The sequence below is a fragment of the Salmo trutta genome, chromosome 2 (assembly GCF_901001165.1).
Source record: "Salmo trutta chromosome 2, fSalTru1.1, whole genome shotgun sequence".
NCBI classification, from domain to species: domain Eukaryota; kingdom Metazoa; phylum Chordata; class Actinopteri; order Salmoniformes; family Salmonidae; genus Salmo; species Salmo trutta.
The window spans coordinates 67,186,912-67,212,618 of NC_042958.1; the positions used below are offsets into that span (position 1 = coordinate 67,186,912).

The window sequence follows — 25,707 nt, forward strand, 5'->3', positions numbered from 1 at the left end:
TTTATACATCTACTATTAGTACAGTACAGCTGGTTTCTCTGGATTAGTCCCTCGTCGTGCTCTCACGCTCTCTTTCTCTCATCTCTTTCTCTCTGTATTTTCTGTCTTTCGCTTTCCGCCCTGCTGTCTCGTTCCAGCGCGCTGACTTTTTACCACGAGGGTGAACACTTCTATCCATCACCCTGCCAGCACTGTGCTCTTCCTCTCGCGCTCTCTCTCTGCTCTCTCCAGTCTCTCTCCGGTCTCTCCCCATGCCCCTACTGCTCAGCCCATCTGTCTGACATGAGTTAGTGCTGCGCCCTGCGCTTCCCGTCTCCAGTGTCTGTCTGTCTTTTGTCTTCCTCGACCAGCCCGGCTCTGAACATGTTGCCACAGAGAAATACTGTAGAGCTGAGGAGGAGGAGGAGCATATTGGCGTGTATTAAATATTGGCGTGATATTGATTTCCATGTGATGCTCAGAGGCTGAGCAACACAGATCTGAAGACAATTTGACAATGACCTTTTGTGTTAGAGATATGGCCCTCTGTGCAGTAAGGATCTATCCACAGTGATCACAGGGAAATAAGTATGTTTTCCCTGTGATGTTCAGAGGCAGAGGGACAGTGGTCTGAAGTTTGACAAAAAAATGTCAAAATTAGATTTACGACTTTGATACAGTAATCAAACATTTGGCTCTAAATGTTGAACAGTTGGGTCTATCAACTCAGGGGGGACAGCATATGAAAGAGGATATTCTCAGCTACTGGAAAATACATTTTTGGATATTAAAATATATTTATTATCTTGATATACTTAGTGTACGGGTGAAATTGACCCGGAACATAAACGGTGTTCGAATTGAACATAAAGGGTTAATATAATTTAATTTAACTGTATAAAGCAGTACACACTGGTAAACCAGCTTTTTGTTTTGTGCCCCACAAGATGAAAATGGTTAGATACTGATTGATGAGCTTTTGTTTACATTTCTCTTTTTCATATTTAAAATGAGGTGTGTCAATTTTATTGCAGTCCATTCAACAAATGTTCTAGTATACTGAACAAAAATATAAACGCAACATGTAAAGTGTTGGTCCCATGTTTCATGAGCTGAAATAAAAGGTCCATCCACCTGACAGGTGTGGCATATCAAGAAGTTGATTAAACAGACCATTACATAGGTGCACCTTGTGCTGGGGAGAATAAAAGCACACTCTAAAATGTGAAGTTTTATCAAACAACACAATGCCACAGATTGCCACTCAAGTTTTAAGGGAGCCTGCAGTTGGCATGCTAACGGCAGGAATGTCCACCAGAGGTATTGCCAGAGAATGTTATGTTCATTTCTCTACCATAAGACGATTTTAGAGAATTTGGCAGTACGTCCAACCAGCCTCACAACCGCGACCAAGTGTAACCACGCCAGCCCGGGACTTCCACATCCGGCTTCTTCACCTGCGGTGTCGTCTGAGACCAGACACCCGGACAGCTGATGGAGGAGGAGTTTTTCTGAGGAGTATTTTTGTTTTGTAATAAAGCCTTTTTGTGGGGGAAAAAACTAATTCTGATTGGCTGGGCCTGGCTCCCCAGTGGGTGGGCCTATGCCCTCCCAGGCCCATCCATGGCTGTGCACATCCCAGTCATGTGAAATCCATAGATTAGGGCTAATGGATTTATTTCAATTGACTGATTCCCTTACAGTTCATATAACTCAGTAAAATCATTGAAATTGTTGCATATCTATTTTTGTTCACTATAATTTTCCATTTTCCTTAATTCATATGAGATGCCATAATAACACCCCTAGACTCTAGTTTAATACAAAACAAAGTATGCTACAGGGATAAAGATCAGTTTTGGTATTCATTTCAGAATGCATCCTCTTCAGAAGCTATTATACTTTCTAGCGGGAATTCTGTTTGACCAATGGGTCAGAGTGAATTAAGATCTGCGGTTAGTTATGTGCTTAGCTTAAAGTCTTCATTATAAAACATCTCCCGGTTTATCCTTTTAATACCTTTCCAGCGGCTTTCCTTACGGTAATTTCCTTGGAAGGACAGGGTGGGTGCAAGAGAGAACAGATGAGATTATCATACAAGTGATGAGGCATACAAGGAACAGGTATTTTAGGAATGGCATTCTGAACTATACTCACTGATGATACACTAACAAATTGAGGTACCATGGCTACGGTTAAATAAAAGCGTTTTTCCGTAAAGCCCCCTGGAATAACATTGTCAATTTTAGGCCTATAAATGTGTTCCAAATGATTTACTTGTTTACACTACCTCATAAAAGATGCAACATAATACAGTTCATCCCATAACTGCAATACACATATTCATAAAATCTTGAAAGGCATAAAAATGATTTTTCTCATCGATTCCAAAATGTGTCCAAGAGCAGCCTCTCATCACTATAGGAGAATAATAGGAGAATAGTCCAATAAAATATGGTGAAATAGAATACAATAGCCTTTTATTGATCTCCCAGCAGGTAATCTATCTTTCCCCAGGCGTCAGACACGTAGACAACACCTGAGGGTTGATAGCAGAAGTACAGGCTGGAATTGTCCTGTCAACGCCCACTCCTAGAGGAGTCCACCCCCACCCCCTCTTTATCCCCCCAGACGAGACCAGGTTTCTATAGAGAATGCCAGCCGTGTGAAACCTATGAATCTCATTGGCTGAGCTACCACAGGAGTGGATGAAAGAGGGAGTGCAGAGAGAAAGAGAGATGGGGGGGGGCAGAATGAGAAGGCTTACGAAGATGTAACTGCTCTGCCTGCCACAGCAACTCGGCAGAACAGAGAGAGAGAGGGGGGGAACAAGGGAGGGACACACAAAGAAAGAGAGAGGTAGAAAGACGCCTTGCCGTTTTGTGGATTCTCTCTCCCGTGGTAAACAGAAGCCCCATTGGACTGAAGAGGAAGACTTAGGCTACAACTTCTGGACTGGTGCTTGGGAGAGGGCGAGCAGCAGCACCTGAAGAGACGCACCGGAGCAAGTACAGCAGGTCTCTTTTGGATCTCGACAACACCTGAACATCCAACTTGATCCCTTTTCTGATCTATCGTTCTACATACCTTCGCCGCTCAGCAAAAGCGCCAGGACCCGGCTGAACTTCTGCACTGATTCTGATCACTGACTCCACCCTAAGACCAAAGTGGAGGGACCCAACTGGGACTCTGCGTGGATGGACTCCGCCACGGTGGCCTCTTTTAGATGTGCTTCTCTCCCCTCGCTATACTGCCGGACTGGCCCCGCACCCACCTGTACTCCCTGAGAGGCCTCAGCGGACCCTCCCCCCACCACCCCGGTGCCTCTGGGATGGTGTGATCATTGCGGGAACCATCGCTGACCTTAGATCAGGGCCAACATGCCGGTGATGAAGGGCCTCCTGGCCCCCCAGAACACCTTTCTGGACACCATCGCCACCCGCTTCGATGGCACCCGTGAGTACATCCTAATATACCGTAGTATGTCCTAATATACCCTAGTATACCATAGTACTGTAGTTGTACTGTAATGAAACATGCCTGTCCACGCCACGTTTTGATCGGAATGTACCGTAGTGTACTGTAGTACTCTACCGTTACTCAAAACATGCCTGTCCACTTTTGGAAGACATTCATAAGTGACAGTAATAATAATAGATTTTTTGGCATAGTGCTTTTTATTACATGGCGACTTTCAAAGTGCTTTATAGTGGCTCTGCAAACAAGTTAAAACACAAGCAAGTTGCTGCAACAATCAATGCAAAAATCATAGATTCACAAGTGAATATTTATTCAGTCCAAAACAAAAATGATGCAAACACACCACGTTTTGATCTTGGAGGGCCGAAACGATGTGTATGAAGAGTTTCTCTCTGTCTTATAAAATACGTTTTGGGATCTTCCATGTATAATATTTTGGATTTGTTTTTGCAATGCACAGTGTATAAACGTGAATGGATTATCTATTTTGTTGTGCTTCCACTGTCGCCCATGTAACCTGTGCCACAAACACTGCCTGTGTTTAGACCTCTGCACCTAGCTGATGCTTTAAACACCATGTTGCATGGAAGAAAAATATTGTAGGTGTAGTATTGTCACACTATATTTCAAGTCATCATATGCTTTATTTACTTGGTATAAGGATGTATGAGCTTTTATAATGTCTCATTATTGTGTATTTCTATGTGGCAATTTGTCGACAAACTGAAAGTTATACATCTTGGCTTTAAGCTACAATGTCTTCGGAGAATATTCACACCCCTTGACTTTTTCCACATTTTGTTGTGTTACGACTTAAATTTTAAATTGATTAAATATACCCCATAAAGATAAAGTGGAATTATGTTTTTTGCTATTTTTACAAATAAATTAAAAATGAAAAGCTGAAATGTCTTAAGTCAATAAGTATTCAACGCCTTTGTCATGGCAAACCTAAATAAGTTCAGCAGTAAAAATGTGCTTAACAAGTCACATAATAAGTTGCATGGACTCACTCTGTGTGCAATAATAGTGTTAAACATGATTTTTTCAATGACTACCTCATCTCTTTACCCCACACATACAATTATCTGTAAGGTCCCTCAGTCGAGCAGTGAATTTCAAACACCAATTCAACCACAAAGACCAGGGAGGTTTTCCAATGCCTCGCAAAGAAGGGCACCTATTGGTAGATGGGTAAAAAAAAAAGCAGACATTGAATATCCCTTTGAGCATGGTGAAAGTAGTAATTCAACTTTGGATGGTGTAGCAATCCAGTCACTACAAATATGCAGGCATCCTTCCTAACTCAGTTGCTGGAGAGGAAGGAAACCACTCAGGGATTTCTCCATGAGGCCGATGGTTACAGATTATAATGGCTGTGATAGGAGAAAAATGAGGATGGATCAACAACATTGTAGTTACTCCACAATACTAACCTAATGACAGACTGAAAAGAAGGAAGTCTGTACAGAATAAAAATATTCCAAAACATGCATCCTGTTTGCAACAAAGCACTAAAGTAATACTGCAAAAAATGTGGTAAGCAATTCACTTTTTGTCCTGAATGCAAAGTGTTATGTTTGGGGAAAATCCAATACAACACATTACTGAGCACCACTCTCCATATTTTCAAGCATAGTGGTGCCTCCATCATGTTGTGTTTATGTTTGTAATTGTTAAGGACTGGGGAGTTCTTCATGATAACAAAATAAATGGAATGGAGTGAAGCACAGCTTCCAGAAAATAGTATCTTTCAAACTGGAGATATCATGACTAATTGAGGTAAGACAGTAATTCTGCTCATAGATTATGCATGTATGAACTGCACATTGACACATCCAGCCCAAAAAAGGAGGTTTAAAAAATACAGTCGTGGCCAAAAGTTTTGAGAATGACACAAATATTAATTTTCACAGTCTGCTGCCTCAGTTTGTATGATGGCAATTTGCATATACTCCAGAATGTTATGAAGAGTGATCAGATGAATTGCAAAGTCCCTCTTTGCCATGCAAATGAACTGAATCCCCCAAAAACATTTCCACTGCATTTCAGCCCTGCCAGAAAAGGAACAGCTGACATCATGTCAGTGATTCTCTCGTTAACACAGGTGTGAGTGTTGACGAGGACAAGGCTGTAGATCACTCTGTCATGCTGATTGAGTTCGAATAACAGACTGGAAGCTTCAAAAGGAGGGTGGCGCTTGGAATCATTGTTCTTCCTCTGTCAATCATGGTTACCTGCAAGGAAACACGTGCCGTCATCATTGCTTTGCACAAAAAGGGCTTCACAGGCAAGGATATTGCTGCCAGTAAGATTGCACCTAAATCAACCATTTATCGGATCATCAAGAACTTCAAGGAGAGTGGTTCAATGTTGTGAAGAAGGATTCAGGGCACCCAAGAAAGTCTAGCAAGCGCCAGGACCGTCTCCTAAAGTTGATTCAGCTGCGGGATCGGGGAACCACCAGTACAGAGCTTGCTCAGGAATGGCAGCAGGCAGGTGTGAGTGCATCTGCACGCACAGTGAGGCGAAGACCTTTGGAGGATGGCCTGGTGTCAAGAAGGGCAGCAAAGAAGCCACTTCTGTCCAGGAAAAACATCAGGGACAGACTGATATTCTGCAAAAGGCACAGGGATTGGACTGCTGAGGACTGGGGTAAAGTAATTTTCTCTGATGAATCCCCTTTCCGATTGTTTGGGGCATCCGGAAAAAAGACAAGGTGAACGCTACCATCAGTCCTGTGTCATGCCAACAGTAAAGCATCCTGAGACCATTCATGTGTGGGGTTGCTTCTCAGCCAAGAGAGTGGGCTCACTCACAGTTTTGCCTAAGAACATAGCCATGAATAAAGAATAGTACCAACACATCCTCCGAGAGCAACTTCTCCCAACCATCCAGGAACAGTTTGGTGACAAACAATGCCTTTTCCAGCATGATGGAGCACCTTGCCATTAGGCTAAAGTGATAACTAAGTGGCTCAGAGAACAAAACATCGATATTTTGGGTCCATGGCCAGGAAACTCCCCAGACCTTAATCCCATTGAGAACTTGTCGTCCATCCTCAAGAGGCGGGTGGACAAAAAAAAAACCACAAATTGTGACAAACTCCAAGCATTGATTATGCAAGAATGGGCTGCCATCAGTCAGGATGTGGCCCAGAAGTTAATTGACAGCATGCCAGGGCGGATTGCAGAGGTCTTGGAAAAAAAGGGTCAACACTGCAAATATTGACTCTTTGCATCAACTTCATGTAATTGTCAATAAAAGCCTATGAACTTATGAAATGCTTGTAATTATACTTTAGTATTCCATAGTAACATCTGACAAAAATATCTAAAGACACTGAGGCAGCAGACTTTGTGAAAATTAATATTTGTGTCATTCTCAAAACTTTTGGCCACGACTGTACTTAGTAGTCTCCAACATTCCAGAGCATGTCTTTTAATATCTGCTCCGAAATAGCATTAAAAGATGTCTGCAGAAAGAATGGGGTATCAGCTATGACTTGACACCTTGACCTTGAAAAAAATCTATTTTGGTTATTGAACAACAGTAAGTGAAGTGGATTTACACCCGGTAACGGAATTACATCATGGGTCCCTGATCTGTACTATACAGAAATGCATAATTATGGATATGCATATCACTCTCTTCATGGTGATGTATCCTGAATAGGTACACAAAGGTTGAAATATGCAATATCCTCCTTTGCATATTTGGGTATTATTCTAATCTACACACTCGTTATTATTTTACTGAGCTCCACCCCCAAATAAGACCAAATTTGGTTGGACCGGACCAAATCTGAACCAATCACGTCTGTTTCACAAGTTTGTACAGTTCAGTAGAGTACAGTACAGCACAAAACAGTACAGTAGTGTTCAGTACACTAGAGTACAGTAAAGTATAGTTCAGTACAGTACATTATATGTTCTCAACTGTAGTATGCTCTACTGTATTAAACTATATTCTACTGTACAGTACAGCACAGGACTGTACTGAACAATACTCTACTCAATTTTATTTAACTTTAATTTACTTTACTGTACTCTATTGTACTCAACTGTGCTCTAATGTACTGCACTGTGCTCTCCAAACTTGTGAAACATAGACGTCTATGATTGGTTCAGATTTGTTCCGGTCTGGACTGGACCAAATCTGAACCAATCATCCATGTTTATGTTTGTGAACTTTTTGAAATTAAAACCAGTCCGGACCATATCAAAAAACAACGTCTGTGGATGTTGAAATCAAGGCCGGGGGGATCTGACCAAATTTAAACTACTTTTCAATTTCCATGGACATCCAGTGTCGGTCTGTGCTCAGTGGGTAAGGATGCTGGTTACAGTAAATGGGAAGAGAGGGGGCTTATGGGTAGGTGTCAGTAAGAGCTGGGAAAGGTGACATTAAATAGAGAGAGAGGGGGAGGGAGGTGTTGTTTTCACACTTGCTTTGACCACCAGATGACAGAATAAGAAAGGAAACAGTTATGAGCTGAACATAGTAGTATGCAAGTGGAAGGGGGGTCTGTAGCAGGTGACACAACTGTGGTTTTTGACTACTATACATTCCCATTGTAGCCAATTCAATTGCAGTAATTCTGTTACTGATTTTTGGGAAATATCAGGCAATGTTTATTAAACTTACAGTGCATTTGGAAAGTATTCAGACCTTTTTCCACATTTTGTTACGTTACAGCCTTATTCTAAAATTGATTAAATAATTTTTTCCCTCATCAATTTACACACAATACCCCATAATGACAAAGCGAAAATAGGTTTTTAGACATTTTTTGCAAAAAAATATACACAAAAAACTGAAATACCTTATTTACATAAGCATTCAAACCCTTTGCTATGAGATTCGAAATTGGGCTCAGGTGCATCCTGTTTACATTGATCATCCTTGTGCTGTTTCTACAACTTGATTGGAGTGCACCTGTGGTAAATTCAATTGATTGGACATGATTTGGAAAGGCACACACCTGTCTATATAAGGTCCCACAGTTGACAGTACATATCAGAGCAAAAACCAAGCCATGAAGTTGAAGGAATTGTCCCGTAGAGCTCAGAGACAGGATTGTATCAAGGAACAGGTCTGGGGAAGGGTACCAAAACATTTCTGCAGCATTGAAGGTCCCCAAGAACACAGTGGCCTCTATCACTCTTAGATGGAAGACGTTTGGAACCACCAAGACTCTTCCTAGAGCTGGCCGAAGGGCCAAACTGAGCAATCGGGGGAGAAGGGCCTTGGTCAGGGAGGTGACCAAGAACCCGATGGTCACTGTGACTGAGCTCAAGACGGAAGCCATTCCTCAGTAAAAGGCACATGACAGCCCGCTTGGAGTTTGCCAAAAGGCCACAAAAGCCACAAAGGACTCTCAGACCATGAGAAACAAGATTCTCTGTTCTGATAAAACCAAGATTGAACTCTTTGGCCTGAATGCCAAGCGTCACAACTGGAGGAAACCTGGCACCATCCCTACTGTGAAGCATGGTAGTGGCAGCATCATGCTGTGGAGAGGTCTTTCAGTGGCAGGGACTGGGAGACTTGTTAGGATCGAGGAAAAGATGAACGGAGCAAAGTACAGAGCGACCCTTGATGAAAACCTGCTCCCGAGAGCTCAGGATCTCAGACTGGGGCGAAGGTTCACCTTCCATCAGGACAACAACACTAACCACACAGCCCAGAGCTTGAGAGGATCTGCAGAGAAGAATGGGAAAAACACCCCAAATACAGGTGTGCCAAGCTTGTAGCGTCATACTCAAGGCTGTAATCGCTGCCAAAGGTGCTTCAACAAAGCACTGAGTAAATGGTCTGAATACTTATATAAATGTGATATTTAAGTTTCTTCTTTTTATAAATGTGCTAAAAAAAATGAAACTGTTTTTGCTTTGTCATTGTGGGGTATTGTGTGTAGTAGAATAAGGTCGTAACGTAACAAAATGTGGAAAAAGTCAAGTTGTCTGAATACTTTCTAAATGCACTGTACACAAGGCAAATAATTTCTCCAAAACACAATATGTGTTGATATTGGGTTGCAGGGGTCTTTACTCTAATATTATTGTGTTTTGATGTATTTCTAATACCCTTTAAGACTTTTTCTGGTAGATGTTTTCTAAGACCCCCTTTCCATATTTTTGCCTTAAATATGCCAAAAAAATCTATTCAAATTGACTCTTAGCTTTCATTTGACACCCAATTTGACATGCTCCTATGAACTCCACATGTTGGTGCTCACATGAGTCCTTTTACCTGGAAATGTCCATATATTAATTTTACACATATACTGAACGAAAATATAAACACAACATGTAAAGTGTTGGTCTTATGTTTCATGAGCTGAAATGAAAGATCCCAGAATTTTTTTCAAATGCACAAAAAGCGTTTCTCTCAAATTTTGTGCACAAATTTGTTAACGTCCCTGTAAGTGAATATTTCACCTTTGCGAAGATAATCCGTCCACCTGACAGGTGTGGCATATCGAGATGCTGATTAAACGGCATGATCATTACACAGTGCACCAATAAAATGCCACTCTAAAATGTGCAGTTTTGTCACACTACACAATGCCACAGATGTCTCACGTTTTGAGGGAGCGTGCAATTGGCACGCTGACTGCAGGAATGTCCACCAGAGCTGTTGCCAGAGAATTTAATGTTAATTTCTCTACCATAAGACGCCTCCAACTTTGTTTTAGAGAATTTGGCAGTATGTCCACGTGTAACCACGCCAGCCCAGGACCTCCACATCCAGCTTCTTCGCCTGTGAGATCGTCTGAGACCAGCCCCCCGGACAGCTGATGAAACTGAGTATTTCTGTATGTAATAAAGCCCTTTTGTGGGGAAAAAATGATTCTGATTTGTTGGGCCTGGTGGGTGGGCGTGGCTTCCAAGTGGGTGTGCCCCTGCCCAGTCATGTGAAATCCCTGGATTAGGGCCTGATTTGAAAAGGGCCTGATTTGACTGATTTCCTTATATGAACTGTAACTCAGTAAAATTGTTGAAATTGTTGCATGTTGCATTTAGAATTGTGTTCTTTATATTTTATTTGGGTTAAGAGAGCTTTCTGTTTGTCTGAAGAGGCTTATAAATATATTTTCCTTTTACTACTTTGTGCTTGCCTTGATGATAGATGCAATAAGCCAGTAAATATGAAATGAATTATTATGTTACCATAAATAAGCTTGATCGCTGGACTTGACGACACTGTTCCCAGGCAGTTGCAACATCTCAATGGAGCTGTATACTGTAACAGTTCTTGTGCTCTGAGCTGCCATGCCACACAGTGTAATTTCTGCATGGGCTGTCTTCCTTGTTTTGTACCTAGTGGAGAGACTCCAGGGACAGGGAGGCTGTGTCTCATTGTAAACTAATACCAGGGGGACAGGAGTGTTGCTGCTTGTTGTCGATTCACCCCATCTTCCCCCAGTCACCCTTTGTAACACTGAACCGTTGTGTTGCCTGACAACGCCTCTGTTCTACATACTGTATCTGACCAAGGGTAGCAAAGGGAGGGTATATTACTGGAAACTTTCTGTTTACCAGTAAACTACCCGAATTTTGGCAACTTTAAAGGATTTTATGATTTTATCATGAGACATCTAGTGGCCATTTTGGGTACTTCAGATTATCACAGGTGTCTGTAATTATCTCTGACTTTCTGATCTAAATATATATAAAATAATCAAATATGATTATTTTTACATAATAAATGTAACGAAAACGCTGAAAAACAATATCCTATATATAAACCATCAACTTAGTGAATACCATTAGTATTAAATATGAGGATTTCAGCATGAAATACTGTATTCTTTATATGGGGCGGCAGGGTAGCCTAGTGGTTAGTGCGTTGGGCTAGTAACCGAAAGGTTGCAAGTTCAAATCCCTGAGCTGACAAGGTACAAATCTGTTGTTCTGCCCCTGAACCCCCCGGCCTAGGAACACTGAAAATAAGAATTTGTTCTTAACTGACTTACCTAGTTAAATAAAGGTAAAAAAAACATTTTTTTTACAGACTTTTTTTTTACAATGTCATTATGTCTTTGTTGTAAATGTTTTGGTGCCAAATTGGTGGCAGTTGTGAAAAAACACAATAGTTGGAAGAGTTGCAGAGATAATTGAAAATAATGCCATTGTTGATTAGATGCTTTTTTCATTAATTAGAGCGTTGGACTAGTAACCGGAAGGTTGCAAGATTGAATCCCCCGAGCTGACAAGGTAAAAATCTGTCGTTCTGCCACTGAGCAAGGCAGTTAACCCACTGTTCCTAGGCTGTCATTGAAAATAAGAAATTGTTCTTTACTGACTAAAATAAATTGCCAGAGTTACCATACATTACCTGTTAAATACAAAAATTACCCAAGATTCTGGTACCATTGGAAAATGATTGATAACCCTAATCAGACCATCAACTACAAATGAGTTGGAGCTTTAATGTTTCTAAAAGGACTAAGGGTGAGATGAATGTAATTGTAGTATGAGAGAGTTGATGTTAGTGTGTGTAATTGGCATAGTTGTTAATAGAAGGGCATAGTTGTATTTTTCTCAGCAGATAATGAAGGCTCAGAAGCTTTCTTCTGAGCATGAAGCACAAATCCAATAACGTTAGATTAGGGATTGTGATTGTGAGCCTTGGGTAATGAAACAGTATATTGTAAATACTTAATTGATAGGAAGAAGACAAAATCTAAATGAAAAAATGTCTTAAACCATTAATATCATTACGTGATGATTACATATTTTTTGTTATTTTCATTACGATCTGGGACGAGCCCCCAAGTGCCCCCCAAAAAACGTTGACCGAGCACATAAACAATTGATGTAAAAGCAGCCTTGCATTGGAGAGGTTATAAAATCAATCCAAGGAAGAAGTTACCACAGTAAATACATGTGTTTGTTATCTTATCAAATATTAAGGTGTGTCCACATTACCAATGTCAAGCTTCCTTCCCCCTTCAAATGAATGATATAAATGTATGATAGAATTATCTTTATTCTTTGTAGGAAACAAGTGCCGTAACAGAGCACTATATTGCCCAACCAATATCGGTGGATGAGTAGCCTAAAGTAAGGAGGCTGATATCTCTTGAGACGCCCTAAGCTTTGATTGATGGTTCTATTGTCTGTCCGTTACTGTGTTACTACTGTAAGTGACTGGAAGGAGATACCATGATGCTCTGTCATTTTTCAAGATCAGATGAAGCCGTAACACTAAAGGTTACCATAAAAGCACTGTACTCCTTTCCTTCGCTTTCATTTTCTTATCTTGTAGCTTTGATGTGCGATTCCTGTCCAGTCGTGAATACGCTTATGATGTCTATCTCCAAACGTCAGTATCAGTGTGTTAGGCTGCCTGGAGCAGGGGAGGCCCTCACTTCCTCTCTATGCTCCAAAGGGTCAAGGCATGAACCTCAAAGCCATTTCCAGAGGGGCCAAACAAATACATAAGCCAAACCTTCTTCATTAAAAACCACAACACAGAGAGCAACTGAGATCATTTCTCAATGCCTTTTCGGTATTTAGAATACATTTTTATGAGTGAGGCACTTGTTCACATGATCCAGATTGTCTGTATAGTTCAGAATTTGTGTAGGCCTGTTGCAATACCCTCACTGTAAGAGTTGTTCATTTTTGTTGTCAGAGATGGCTTTTAATTTCTTCCTTTGAGTGGTCTTCCCTTAGAACTTTGTTTGCTTCATTATGGGCAGAAGCACAATAAAATAGATGAGTAGGCTACCGCAGGCAATCGATGTTGGAAGCGCTTGCTACCGGACGCCAGAGCTTTCAAAGGCTCCGCGAACTGCTACTTGACAGAAACTCTCTGGGTGGCACAGTGCCCACGGCTGAAAGTGTGTGCGTATCTGCAGCTGTGAGTGTGTATTTCAATATGTGGGTGTGTGTATATGTTTGTGTGTATTTATTTGTTCATGTGTGTATTTCCACAGTGTCAACTCTCCAGTCTGACCTCCCCAGAAGCGGTAGGCAGGGAGGCAGCAGTCACCCTGTGGGTAGCATGGTTATGGGGCAGCTGGGAGCCGAGATAAGACCTTAGTTCATTTCTCCCCGCACACTTTTCCTTGAAAGGCGGTAGGCAGATAAACCAAGAGGGGACAAGGCAAGCGGCGTCAGTAGATTGAACCAGGTGGCGTCATTGTTAACTGGGTGATGAATGGGGTCTGAGGGCCAGCACTAAGGGTTGAATAGAAGAGCTGCCTATGACAGCTAGTGGACAGTTGAAGTGATTGGGTTAGCTACTTCTGTATGTGTGTGTGTGTGTGTGTGTGTGTGTGTGTGTGTGTGTGTGTGTGTGTGTGTGTGTGTGTGTGTGTGTGTGTGTGTGTGTGTGTGTGTGTGTGTGTGTGTGTGTGTGTGTGTGTGTGTGTGTGTGTGTGTTGTGTGTGTGCGTGTATTTGTGTGTGTGTGGTGTGCGTGTGTGTGTGTTGTGTGTGTGAGTATCTTTGAAGCTGAGGGATGAGATAATAGAAACACCATCCTCTGTGGCATTCTGCTTTAAGGATGAAGAATGTGTTGTAGTACCAGGTTAGCTCCAGAGTAGACAGTCTGTTTTAGATTAAATACATTTAGCTAGATATGGTCATTTTACCTTGATTTTGATTGGTTCATTGATTTTACATTGAATGATCGATTGATACTGGCATTGAGTTAACTCTGTGTTGGCCAATTGTGCAGGTCATTGCTTGCGGTGCAAATATGTTCACTCTGAACGAGACAATAACATTAACCTCAGCTAATGACAAGGGAGAATGCTACGTACCCAGCTAAGCAGCGCAATTACGTGCATCACAATGCTGCTCCGAGCCTGCTCATTTTTTACTAAGGGTTGAAATGAGCTTTTGTGACATGGCCCTCCATCTGTGTGCTTTGAGTATCACATTCACACTGGCTGACTCTATATAGTCTAGCATCTCGTATGTATAAGGTGAATAGCAGTCTCTTGCTCTAAGCATAGCCCCAGCCTGTTGTTAGCTTAGCATCTAGTAGCTACAGTCTGTTATTGTTAGCATTAGCTTCTAGCTCTAGTATGTTGCTGTTAGCGTCCTACTCCAGTCTGTTGTTGTTAGCATTAGCATCATACTCCAGTCTGTTGCTGTTAGCATTAGCATCTACCTCCAGTCTGTTGCTGTTAGCATTAGCACCATTCTCCAGTTTGTTAACATAATAATAATAACAATAACAACAATTACCAGACACTTTTATCCAAAGCGACTTTCATTCATGCCTGCATACAATTTTGTATGGGTGGCTCCAGCGGTAATCAAACCCACGATCCTTGCACTGACGCGCCGTGCTCTACCAACTGACCTACACAGGACCTGTTGTTAGCATTAGCATCTAGCTCCAGTCTACAGTTCTGTGCCTTACAGATGTGTAATTAAATTATATAGAGGCAAGATCCTTGAAGGAAGATCTTTAAAGCTGCAATATGTAACTTTTTGGGTAACCCTGACCAAATTCACATAGAAATGTGTGTTATAGATATGTCATTCTTGTTGAAAGCAAGTCTAACAAGCAGTAGATCTCTTCTATGTACATTATTTCTATTCTTCCCAATCTTACATTTAATTTTTTCATCTTTTACTTTCGGTTTTGTACACCAGCTTCAAACAGCTGAAAATAAAATATTTTTGTTCATGGAAAAATATTTCACAACGGTTTAGATGGTATAATGATTCTCTACACTATACTTGCTTGTTGTGTTACATAAACTATTAGAATTTTAGCAACCAGGAAATGGAGGAGTGATTTCTGCATAGAGCATCTTTAAGAGGATTATGGCCAAGGACTGAGGCACTGCGGAACACACACAAAAACGCTCACCCACACAGTCACGCTCACAGGCGCACACACACACACACACACACAGGCACACACACACACACACACACACACACACACACACACACACACACACACACACACACACACACACACACACACACACACACTGCTGTGAAAAAGTATTTGCCCCCTTTCTAATTTTCTTTACTTTTGCATATTTTTGATACTGAATGTTGTCAGATCTTCAACCAAAACCTAATATTCGATAAAGGGAACATACGTTAAAAAAAATAAAAATCATAAACTAAATTATGCTCAATGCCCCTGTGTGGAAAGTAAATTCCACCTTACACTCAATAACTGGTTGTGCCAACTTTAGCTACGATGACGCCAGCCAAACGCTTCCTGTAGTTGTTGATCAGTCTCTCATGTCGCTGCGGACGAATTTTGTCCCACTCTGGCTTGCAGAACAGCTTTAACCCAGCGACATTTGTGGGTTTTCAAGCATGAACTGGTCCTCTCAGTTGGGATTAGGTCTGGACTTTGACTAGGCCATTCCAAAGTTTTGACTCGTATGTCCATAGAACATTCTTCCAAGAGTCTAGATGATCATCCAGGTGCTTCCAGGTTGCTCTTTATGGCTGGCGAAATCCAAACACTGCATTCCACAGTAAGAACCTCATACCAATGGTCAAGCATGGTGGTGGTAGTGTGATGGTTTGGTGATGCTTTACTGCCTCAGGACCTGGACGACTTGCCTTAATAGAAGGAACCATGAATTTTGTTCTATATTAGAGAATTCTACTGGAGAATGTCAGGCCATCCGTCTGTGAGCTGAAGCTGAAGCGCAGCTGGGTCATGCAGCAAGACAATGATCCAAAACACACAATCAAGTCTACATGAAAATGGTTAAAAAGCAACCAACATGTTTTGGAATGACCTAGTCAAAGTTCAGGCCTAATCCCAATTGAGATGTTGTGGCAGGACTTGAAACGAACAGTTCATGCTTGAAAACCCACAAATGTCGCTGAGTTAAAGTTCTGCATGGAAGAGTGGACCAAAATTCCTCCACAGTGATGTGAGAGACTGATCAACAACTACAGGAAGCAATTGGTTGCAGTCATTGCAGCTAAAGGTGGCACAACCAGTTACCAGTTGAGTGTGAGGGGGCAACTACTTTTTCACACAGTGGAATTGGGTGTTGCATAACTTTGTTAATTAAATAAATGAGGTAAGTATATATATTTTTGTGTTATTTGTAAACACAGGTTCCCTTTATTTCTTTTATATATATATATATATATTTTTTTTACCACTTTTCTCCCCAATTTTGTGGTAGTTACAGTCTTGTCTCATCACTGCAACTCCCGTACAGACTCAGGAGAGGCGAAGGTCGAGAGCCATGCGTCCTCCGAAACACAACCCAACCTAGCCGCACTGCTTCTTGACACAATGCACATCCAACCCGGAAGCCAGCCGCACCAACGTGTCAGAGGAAACACCATACACCTGGCGACATGGTCAGCGTGCACTGCTCCCGGCCCGACACAAGAGTCGCTAGTGCACGATGAGACAAGGACATCCCTGTCGGCCAAACCCTCCCTAACCCGGACGACACTGGGCCAATTGTGCGCCGCCCCATGGGCCTCCCGGTCGTGGCCGGCTGCGACAGAGCCTGGGCTCAAACCCAGAATCTCTGGTGGCACAGCTAGCACTGTGATGCAGTGCCTTAGACCACTGCGGGAGGTTCGGTTCCCTTTATTTAATATTAGGTTTTGGTTGAAGATCTGATTTAGTATAAAAAATATGCAAAAAATTAAGAAAACCAGAAAGGGGGCAAATACTTTTTCACAGCACTGTATACACACAAACATGCTCACCCTTACACACGCACACACACACGCATGTTTTCATCAGTTGATGATGCACATTGTGCACTTACAGTTGAAGTCGAAGTTTACATACACTTAGGTTGGAGTCATTAAAACTCGTTTTTCAACCACTCCACAAATTTCTTGTTAACAAACTATAGTTTTGGCAAGTCGGTTAGGACATCTACTTTGTGCATGACACAAGTCATTTTTCTAATCACAATTCCAGTGGGTCAGAAGTTTACATACACTAAGTTGACTGTACCTTTAAACAGCTTGGAAAATTCCAGAAAATGATGTCATGGCTTTAGAAGCTTCTGATAGGCTAATTGACATCATTTGAGTCAATTGGAGGTGTACCTGTGGATGTATTTCAAGGCCTACCTTCAAACTCAGTGCCTCTTTGCTTGACGTCATGGGAAAATCAAAAGAAATCAGCCAAGACCTCCGCCAATTGTAGACCTCCACAAGTCTGGTTCATCCTTGGGAGCAATTTCCAAACACCTGAAGGTACCACGTTCATCTGTACAAACAATAGTACGCAAGTATAAACACCATGGAACCACGCAGCCGTCATACCGCTCAGGAAGGAGACGCGTTCTGTCTCCTAGAGATGAATGCACTTTGGTGCAAAAGTGAAAATCAATCCCAGAACAACAGCAAAAGACCTTGTGAAGATGCTGGAGGAAACAGGTACAAAAGTATCTATATCCACAGTCAAACGAGTCCTTTTTTGACATAACCTGCAAGGCCGCTCAGCAAGGAAGAAGCCACTGCTCCAAAACCGGCATAAAAAATGGGTCTACCAAATGGACAATGACCCCAAGCATACTAACAAAATTGTGGCAAAATGGCTTAAGGACAACAAAGTCAAGGTATTGGAGTGACCATCACAAAGCCCTGACCTCAATCCGATAGAAAATTTGTGGACAGAACTGAAAAAGTGTGTGCGAGCAAGGAGGCCTACAAACCTGACTCGGTTACACCAGCTCCGTCAGGAGGAATGGGCCAAAATTCACCCAACTTATTGTGGGAAGCTTGTGGAAGGCTACCCAACATGTTTGACCCAATTTAAACAATTTAAAGGCAATGCTACCAAATACTAATTGAGTGTACGTAAACTTCTGACCCACTGATAATGTGATGAAAGGTATAAAAGCTGAAATAAATCACTCTCTCTACTATTATTCTGACATTTCACATTCTTAAAATAAAGTGGTGATCCTAACTGACCTGAGACAGGGAACTTTTACTAGTATTAAATGTCAGGAATTGTGAAAAACTGAGTTTAAATGTATTTGTCTAAGGTGTATGTAAACTTCTGACTTCAACTGTATCCTGGACTCCACTATGTTTTGGGTCCTTTGTCAGTGTGCTTCTATCAGACTTCAAAATGCCCCCCCTCTGTTGTGAGGCAACTACTGCCTCTTTTCCTAACCTTGGCAGTGATCTTAGAGATAACCACACTGTAGCCTACAATATATTAGTTCTCAAGAAGCTTAGTAGTGAAGTAAATTTATATTTTCAGACATGAGACAGCGGCATACACTGTCAGGCTTAACACATTTTAAGCTTGAGACACAAAGCCTTTATTGACAACAATTGACCCTACGCCTTACTGTTGCAAACTCTGGCAACATTTTCCCGGGCAGCCTAATTGCTCATTCATACCACTGAAGAAAATCCCTCAAAATTATCTCAAACTTGTTTTTAATACACAATTAAATGAAACACACACTACACCTTGCTGATAATGAGACTCTCGGGTATGTTGTGGTGGACTGCCAATACAATTGCTTCACAGGAACCTGGTAAAATTATTTTTTTAGTGTGGCTAGCCACTGGATGGCTCTGCATGCACTGTCAGCATGCAGTCAAAGCTACAAACTACTTTTGGAGCTAACTAGTGCTCTCAAATCGTATCCTGATGTTGACAGCAGATTAGTTATATACATAATATAACTTAACTAGCTAACATACGTTTGGAGAAAACAAGTTATATTAACTAGCTAGCTAGCGTTAGCAACACTGGTAGTCAATGAGAGCTAGCTAGCCAGCTAGCAAACAATACAACAAAAATGATTCTTAAAAATACTCCAACAGGCTCAATTCAATCTATCACAGCTAAAGGACAACCACAATGCGGGTTCACTCGGAATCTTTATTCTGTGCTGTGATTTTAAGGATAGGTGTGTTCAGGTCAATATCTGTGTCAATACCCAATAACAACATCCACAAGAGGAACTTGTGGGGTGTGTTGGTGGTAACAGCGTTAACATTCGGAGTGAAGCAGCGGTGTGGTTTTCCTGTATTTACAATTGATTAAATTGGGGCAGTTGCATCAATGAAGAAAGTTGCAAATTGTTAAAGTTGCGTCAATTCGTTTCTGGTATCAGAACAAAATAGTCAGCACATAGTAACTTCTGATTTATTTGTACTTTAATTAATGCAAACACGTGTATGGTAAATATGTCGTTCGTATACGGTCTCTCTGTGTGACACCTCGCAGGGCAGACAGAGAAGAGAAAGTCACATCCTATTGTTCTCTCTTATATACTCTGACAGAGATAGTTCCTGCTCAATGCTGGCCTGTCAGAGGGAGGATGAGCGTGGTTTAAACTTACTCATCCTATCGTCGGCGTGCAGGCTGGTCCCAGCCTCGTGACGCACTTCCTGTCGCCGGGTGTAGTTCTTCTTGTCTTCATCAGTTGACTTATCCGTAGTTTATATACTTAATATTGTAGCATAGCTTCCCCGGTATATTATATAAGTTATGCATACAAATAGCCAGTTCAACCCTAACAAAATCCAACACTAAAGACGACAGCGCAAGTGAGCATGGTTAGTCAGTATCAGAGAATGAAAAATACATTACAGTACAGAATAGCTCAACATTTTGGTGCCAAGATATTCTTACACTGTGATTTATGGGGTACCCTTGACCCACTTGGGAGACAATATAGAGATACTGCTGACTAGAGTTAGTGCATGTATTCTTAGACCAAATTGCATAAGCTGAAGATGTAAAGGGTTGAGTTTAGCAAAAACCTTAACCCCCAAAAATGGTCAAAACAAACTGTAGTCGATAGGCCTACTCTGCAACATGTAGATAGTGTTTGACAGTTAGGACTACAAGATAGCAAGTAAAGAGTACATGGAGGTCTATAGTATTTGTTACGTTGTCAGTGTTTCTCTCTGGACCTCAGGAGTTATTGGCATTGCTTCAGTAGACGCTCATTGTTTGACACTCTTTGAACTTGTTTGGTGAGGTGCAGTTTTCTTACATTTTATAGCTACAAAACGATAAAACATTGACAGTCAGCGTGTCCTCCTAACGAACCACTTTAATCCCCCAATTCAGACTCTTTCACAAAGGGCCATAAATACCCAATCAAGTGTCAGGTTCTCAAGACACAGCTTGCCAGGAACTGTGTGCCACGAAACTTCCATTGACTGCCGGTGTCGAGGCGGTGGATCCGGTGGCTGCTGCCCGCTTCTCTTTATGTAATTCCTCTGTGGCGGGTTTGTTGCCACTCGCTGCACGCCCGTGAAGGCTGTCACCACTTTGAAAAATCCCCAGTGGATGGCTTCCTGACTGTCGAGGACGGGCAATTAAAGCGCTAGTTTGTCTAAAGCGTGTCGTCAGCTGCTTAGCTCTCCTTCGTCGTGCTCTTGCGCTCCTCCTCCGAGTGTATCCTACTCCCTCTGGAATTTTGAATCGCCGGTGGTGTGTGTGTCAAGCTTGCCTTGATTCAGTCTTTGACTTGAATGTTTTTACATTGGAAACATTGTAGCCTTCCTCCTCAAGGAACCTAGGTTACATACCTAGTGGACATGTAGACCGAAAGTGTCGATCCAAATCCCTGCCCTTACTTCAACACCGAGATGTTTAAGTGATGTAAATGCCAGTTATGCCAGACACAGTCAGGTGTACTTGACTGTTGCTTTTCAGCACCACAAACTGCTTACGGTGCACAGTTATGTTATTCTGTGGAATACGGGTGGGAGAGCATGTCTGTTGCCACTGGGCATATGTGAACATATTGTTATGTGATCCCTACATGTACAGGAATGGGTTGATTCCCTGGGTAGATGTATTGGTGTTTGTTAATCTGTGGTGGTAGAGCCTGCAGGCATAGCTAAACTAATAGAGGTTGTGATCCCAATAAATCTCTACTTTCTTCCAAAATGTGCACTTGCTTGGTGCTCTGCCAGGAATTGCTACCTATTAGGCAGGCATAGGCCTACCTATTACTGTAAGTCTATATAGCCCATGCAAGAACCAAACAGTTCTTTCCAAACACTCCTGATTAACAAACATTCTGGTTCTCTTCCTTCGACCCCACAGACAGCAACTTCCTGCTGGGCAACGCGCAGGGCCATCGCGGCTACCCAATCGTCTACTGCTCGGACGGCTTCTGCGAGCTGACGGGCTTCGCGCGCACCGAGGTGATGCAGAAGAAGTGCAGCTGCCGCTTCCTGTACGGCAACGACACCAGCGAGCATGTGGCCCAGCAGATGGAGAAGGCCCTGGAGGGACGAGAGGAGTTCCAGACTGAGGTCCACTTCTACAAGAAGAACGGTGAGAGTGAGACCGTAGAAATAGAATTCTATTCTATTTAATGGGGATGTCTGTTCTAGAGATTATATTGCGATGATTGAGTGTGCCCACGAGCATAGACGCAGACCTGGGTTCAGCTACTATTTGAAAAATTTCAAATACTTTGAGCGTTTGCTTGGAGCATTTGCCTGGAGGGCCATATGGGTGGGGTTTGCAGTTTGGGACTACTCTATTAGTCCATTAAACCAGGCACACTCATTCAAGCACCGATAAAGTATTTGAAATCAGCACCATACTACATACTACAAAATGCACCATGCTATTGACAGAGTTCAATCTGAGCAGTTTGACCTGAGTGAAGAGTTTGGACAAGGTCAGGTCTGAATTTGGAGAGCTCAAGCTGTGACGGAGGTGAGCCTGTAACCCATGAGCGATGGAAGGAGCTAATAGCAAGCAGAGACGGAAATATGGACGAGAATCTATGCAGTCAGTTTAACAGGGTAGCAGTGTTTACCTCAAGGAATTAGTGTGTGTGTGTGAGTGCGTGTGTGTGTTTCCATGTGTGAACATACACTAGCCTCTGAATGACTGAATTTTAAGTAGGATTCTAAACTAATTTCTTAGAAAATTGCCAGTGTTGTCCTGTGGCCCACAATAAGACGTAACGCGTGCACACGGAACACAGCACTAAGAGCTTCTCCCACCTCCGCAACAGGCTTATTATAAGCTATGTTCCCTCAACAGAGACCAAAACCGTACACAGGAAATGGTGTGAACCACTGTGTTGCTAATTACTGAATGGAAAGTTTGTTGATAGTCTGGGTGTCTACAGATCTAAATAACGCAAGAGACCCGGAATTGCTACTGAATTGCTACCGAAATGCTACTGAATTGCTACTTTGGCTAAACTCAGCCTTAACATTAGACATCTATTGCAGGGTTTCAACTCTCCCTATCCAAGGAGACCAAGAGAGCTTAGCTAGCCAACGTGAGCAATCGGTTGCAAGAGTTGTTTTCTTAAGGACAATGCTCTGAACCTTTATCTGCTTTATCACTGTTATTAAGGAAATGCCAGCAGTACCCTTTTCAATCTTAGCAACGTCATTTTTTTGCGGTATCATTTTTCATTCATTTATTTATTCATTACATGCAATGATGCAAGGAAGCTCATGGATCATGTCCTACATTTCTCAATAAATCTTTGTTTGTTTGATTTGTTCAGGGACCTCTTTCTGGTGCCTACTGGACGTTGTGCCCATAAAGAACGAGAAGGGGGAGATGGTCCTATTCCTCTTCTCATTCAAGGACATCACTGACATACACGGCAAAGTGCATCACAAGAAAGAAGGTAGGCCAAACTTCAAATTGCTCTCACCAAAAACTATTTTCCTTTGGTTTGGATGTGATTTATGATTTAGCATCTTTTTCCCCTCCGCTTTCATCTCCGCAATGTTCTCCTGTTTGTCATTATTATTGATTTATTATGCCGTTGGGCAGCCATTTTGTTAAATTCAAAGATATTGTTTGAGTAGTTAAATCATATAGACACCAAGCTGTAGACTTGTATTGTCTTGTGACATGACACAAGCGTGTTAAAAAACAGATGGAAGTCGTCATGGAGATGACTGTGTGATTGGACGTTTCAGAGGATAAGAGGCGGAGCAGGAAGAGTGGCAGCTCTCACTTCAGCGAAGCCAGGAAGCGGGGGCGGACCATGATCTACCATCTGACCAGCCAGTTCTCCAGAGGCGGCAAGAGAGAGGTCAACCTGGGCAGTGTGAGTACTGGGACCGCCTCTATTCATTCTTCTATTGGTAAATTTGGTTGATTAGCTGATTCCTGATTGGTTAATTGGTTCACATACGTGCGTTGTGCTTTCATGAAAATAATCTCCATAAGTTTGTTGACGGCTAAAATGGCTTCTTTCTTTCAATTTCATCTGTGATGTAAACTGTTTGGATAATTATTGAGCAAGGAACAACAATCATTCAAACTTTAACCAAATTCATAATGGTCATTTTTAAGTTCAGATACTCAAACTTATCCCAAAGATAAATGGGTATTTCAAGTACCCAATAAAACTAGAATGTGTGAAGTTCAAAGCCTCTTAATAACTGTTTGGGCTTGTCAATAAATAACTAACAAAAGACAGGTTCTACATCATACAGTTCCACTGGTGTGGTCTAACATCCATTTCCACTGGTGTGGTCTAACATCCATTTCCACTGGTGTGGTCTAACATCCATTTCCACTGGTGTGGTCTAACATCCATTTCCACTGGTGTGGTCTAACATCTATTTCCACTGGTGCGGTCTAACATGAAACTCCATTTCTCCCTCCTCTGCAGGTTGAAACTGGAGTCACAGCATTAAAATGGCAAAATCTTAGCCTCCCAGCCATGGTTGCCGGGAGACTCAAAGGCCATTTCTAAGGAATAGAGTCACTGGCATTGTGGATTAGGGGTCAGAGTGGAAACTGATTACATCATCCCCCTGGGTGTTGCTGGGTTTCAACTAGACAGCCACAAAGTCAGATTCCACAGCCACAAAGTCAGAATTGGCTATACCAATTAGCTTTTTGGTTTTAATTTAAGGTTAGGCACAAGGTTAGTAGTGTGGTTAAGTCTAGGTTTTCAAATCAGATTATATGAAGATACATTTTAGAAATGGGCGGGGTTTAGCCATAATTCTAACTTTGTGGCTTTGTTAACTAGTGACAACCGTGTTACTGTGGCTGTCTTGAACATGGCAATGCTGCACACAGCAGCTGTGTTATATAGGTCATCATATATGTTCCTGATGGTTTTCTTACTCCCCTGGGTGTTGGGATGTCTATAGTGCGTATAGGGCCTCCAGAGAGATTTGTCATACTGTAAAGCAGGGGCTGAGGGGTGTGTTCCAGGCCAGCCCACCTTGCCCCTTCTTGGGCATCGGTGTGCTACGCCTCCCCCTCGTCTGCCAGAGGCCTGGTGCCACGCTTCCGATCCCACCTACTCGCAGATGGCACTGTTTACGCCGCCATACACACTCACTCACACCTGCTCGGGAATGAATCACACTCGGACACACAGACGCATATGCTCACGTACCCGCACACGGACATACACACTGGCGCACACAGCAATTCCCATGTACACTCCGCTCCCCACTAAATTCTACACACGCACGCACAAACCAGGTCATTTTCAAAGTCAGACTCATCTCTTGGGTGGCTGCTGAAAAATCACTAATTAGAGGATTAGTAGCAAACCTACAACTCTGTTATTTTTTAGCACCGGTTAAGTTGACTGAGAACACGTTCTCATTTACAACAACCACCTGGGGAACAGTTACAGGGGAGATGAATGATCCAATTGGAAGCAGGAGATGATTAGGTGGCCATGACGGTATGAGGGCCAGATTGGGAATGTAGCCAGGACACCGGGGTTAACATCTCTACTCTTACGATAAGTGCCATGGGAGCTTTAGTAACCACAGAGAGTCAGGACACGTTTACCGTCCCATCCAAAAGACAGCACCTAAACACAGGGTGTCCTTGAACCAAAGGAAAGAGTGCCTCCTACTGGCCCTCCAACACCACTTCCAGCAACATCTGGTCTCCCATCCAGGGACTGACCAGGACCAACCCTGCTTAGCTTCAGAGGCAAGCCAGCGGTGGCATGCAGGGTGGTATGCTGCTGGCATTTCAATATATGGCATTAAAGCTGGAATCCATACTTGGGGAAACTGCCGCGTCAGTTTTCAATATTACAAACACAAAGAAATGACTTCAAACAACGAATACTGTTTTTGTCCCTCTGACATCATTGGATAACATTGCACATCATTGCATGAGCGATAAAACAGCAGAGTATGCTGCAAAAATGTTTTTCACGATGCTGGATGCTCCTCTCCTCCATTTCAACAAAAACAATAATAAATGCGCTGGGGCGGACAGTGGCGCTGTTTCAACTTATGCAGATTTCAGCTTTAAGATTATGTTTACCTGCTATAGATAAAATATATTAAAAGAT

The 25,707-nt window shown here is 42.3% G+C and overlaps 1 protein-coding gene across 2 annotated transcripts in view; it reads left to right on the plus strand.

Moving 5' to 3' along the window:
• Nucleotides 1–2,745: 2,745 nt before the first annotated feature.
• Nucleotides 2,746–25,707, plus strand: part of kcnh4b (potassium voltage-gated channel, subfamily H (eag-related), member 4b) — a 62,983-nt gene continuing 40,021 nt past the window's right edge. Inside the window, exons 1-4 of one of the 2 annotated variants that reach the window (XM_029712051.1) lie at nt 2,746–3,435; nt 21,483–21,716; nt 22,918–23,043; nt 23,342–23,472. In XM_029712051.1, the coding sequence (XP_029567911.1) occupies nt 3,360–3,435; nt 21,483–21,716; nt 22,918–23,043; nt 23,342–23,472 (567 nt within the window). In that variant the 5' untranslated portion in view covers nt 2,746–3,359. Of the gene's footprint in view, nt 3,436–10,248; nt 10,280–21,482; nt 21,717–22,917; nt 23,044–23,341; nt 23,473–25,707 lie in introns of those variants that run through there. The other variant, XM_029712061.1, reaches the window with a different exon arrangement.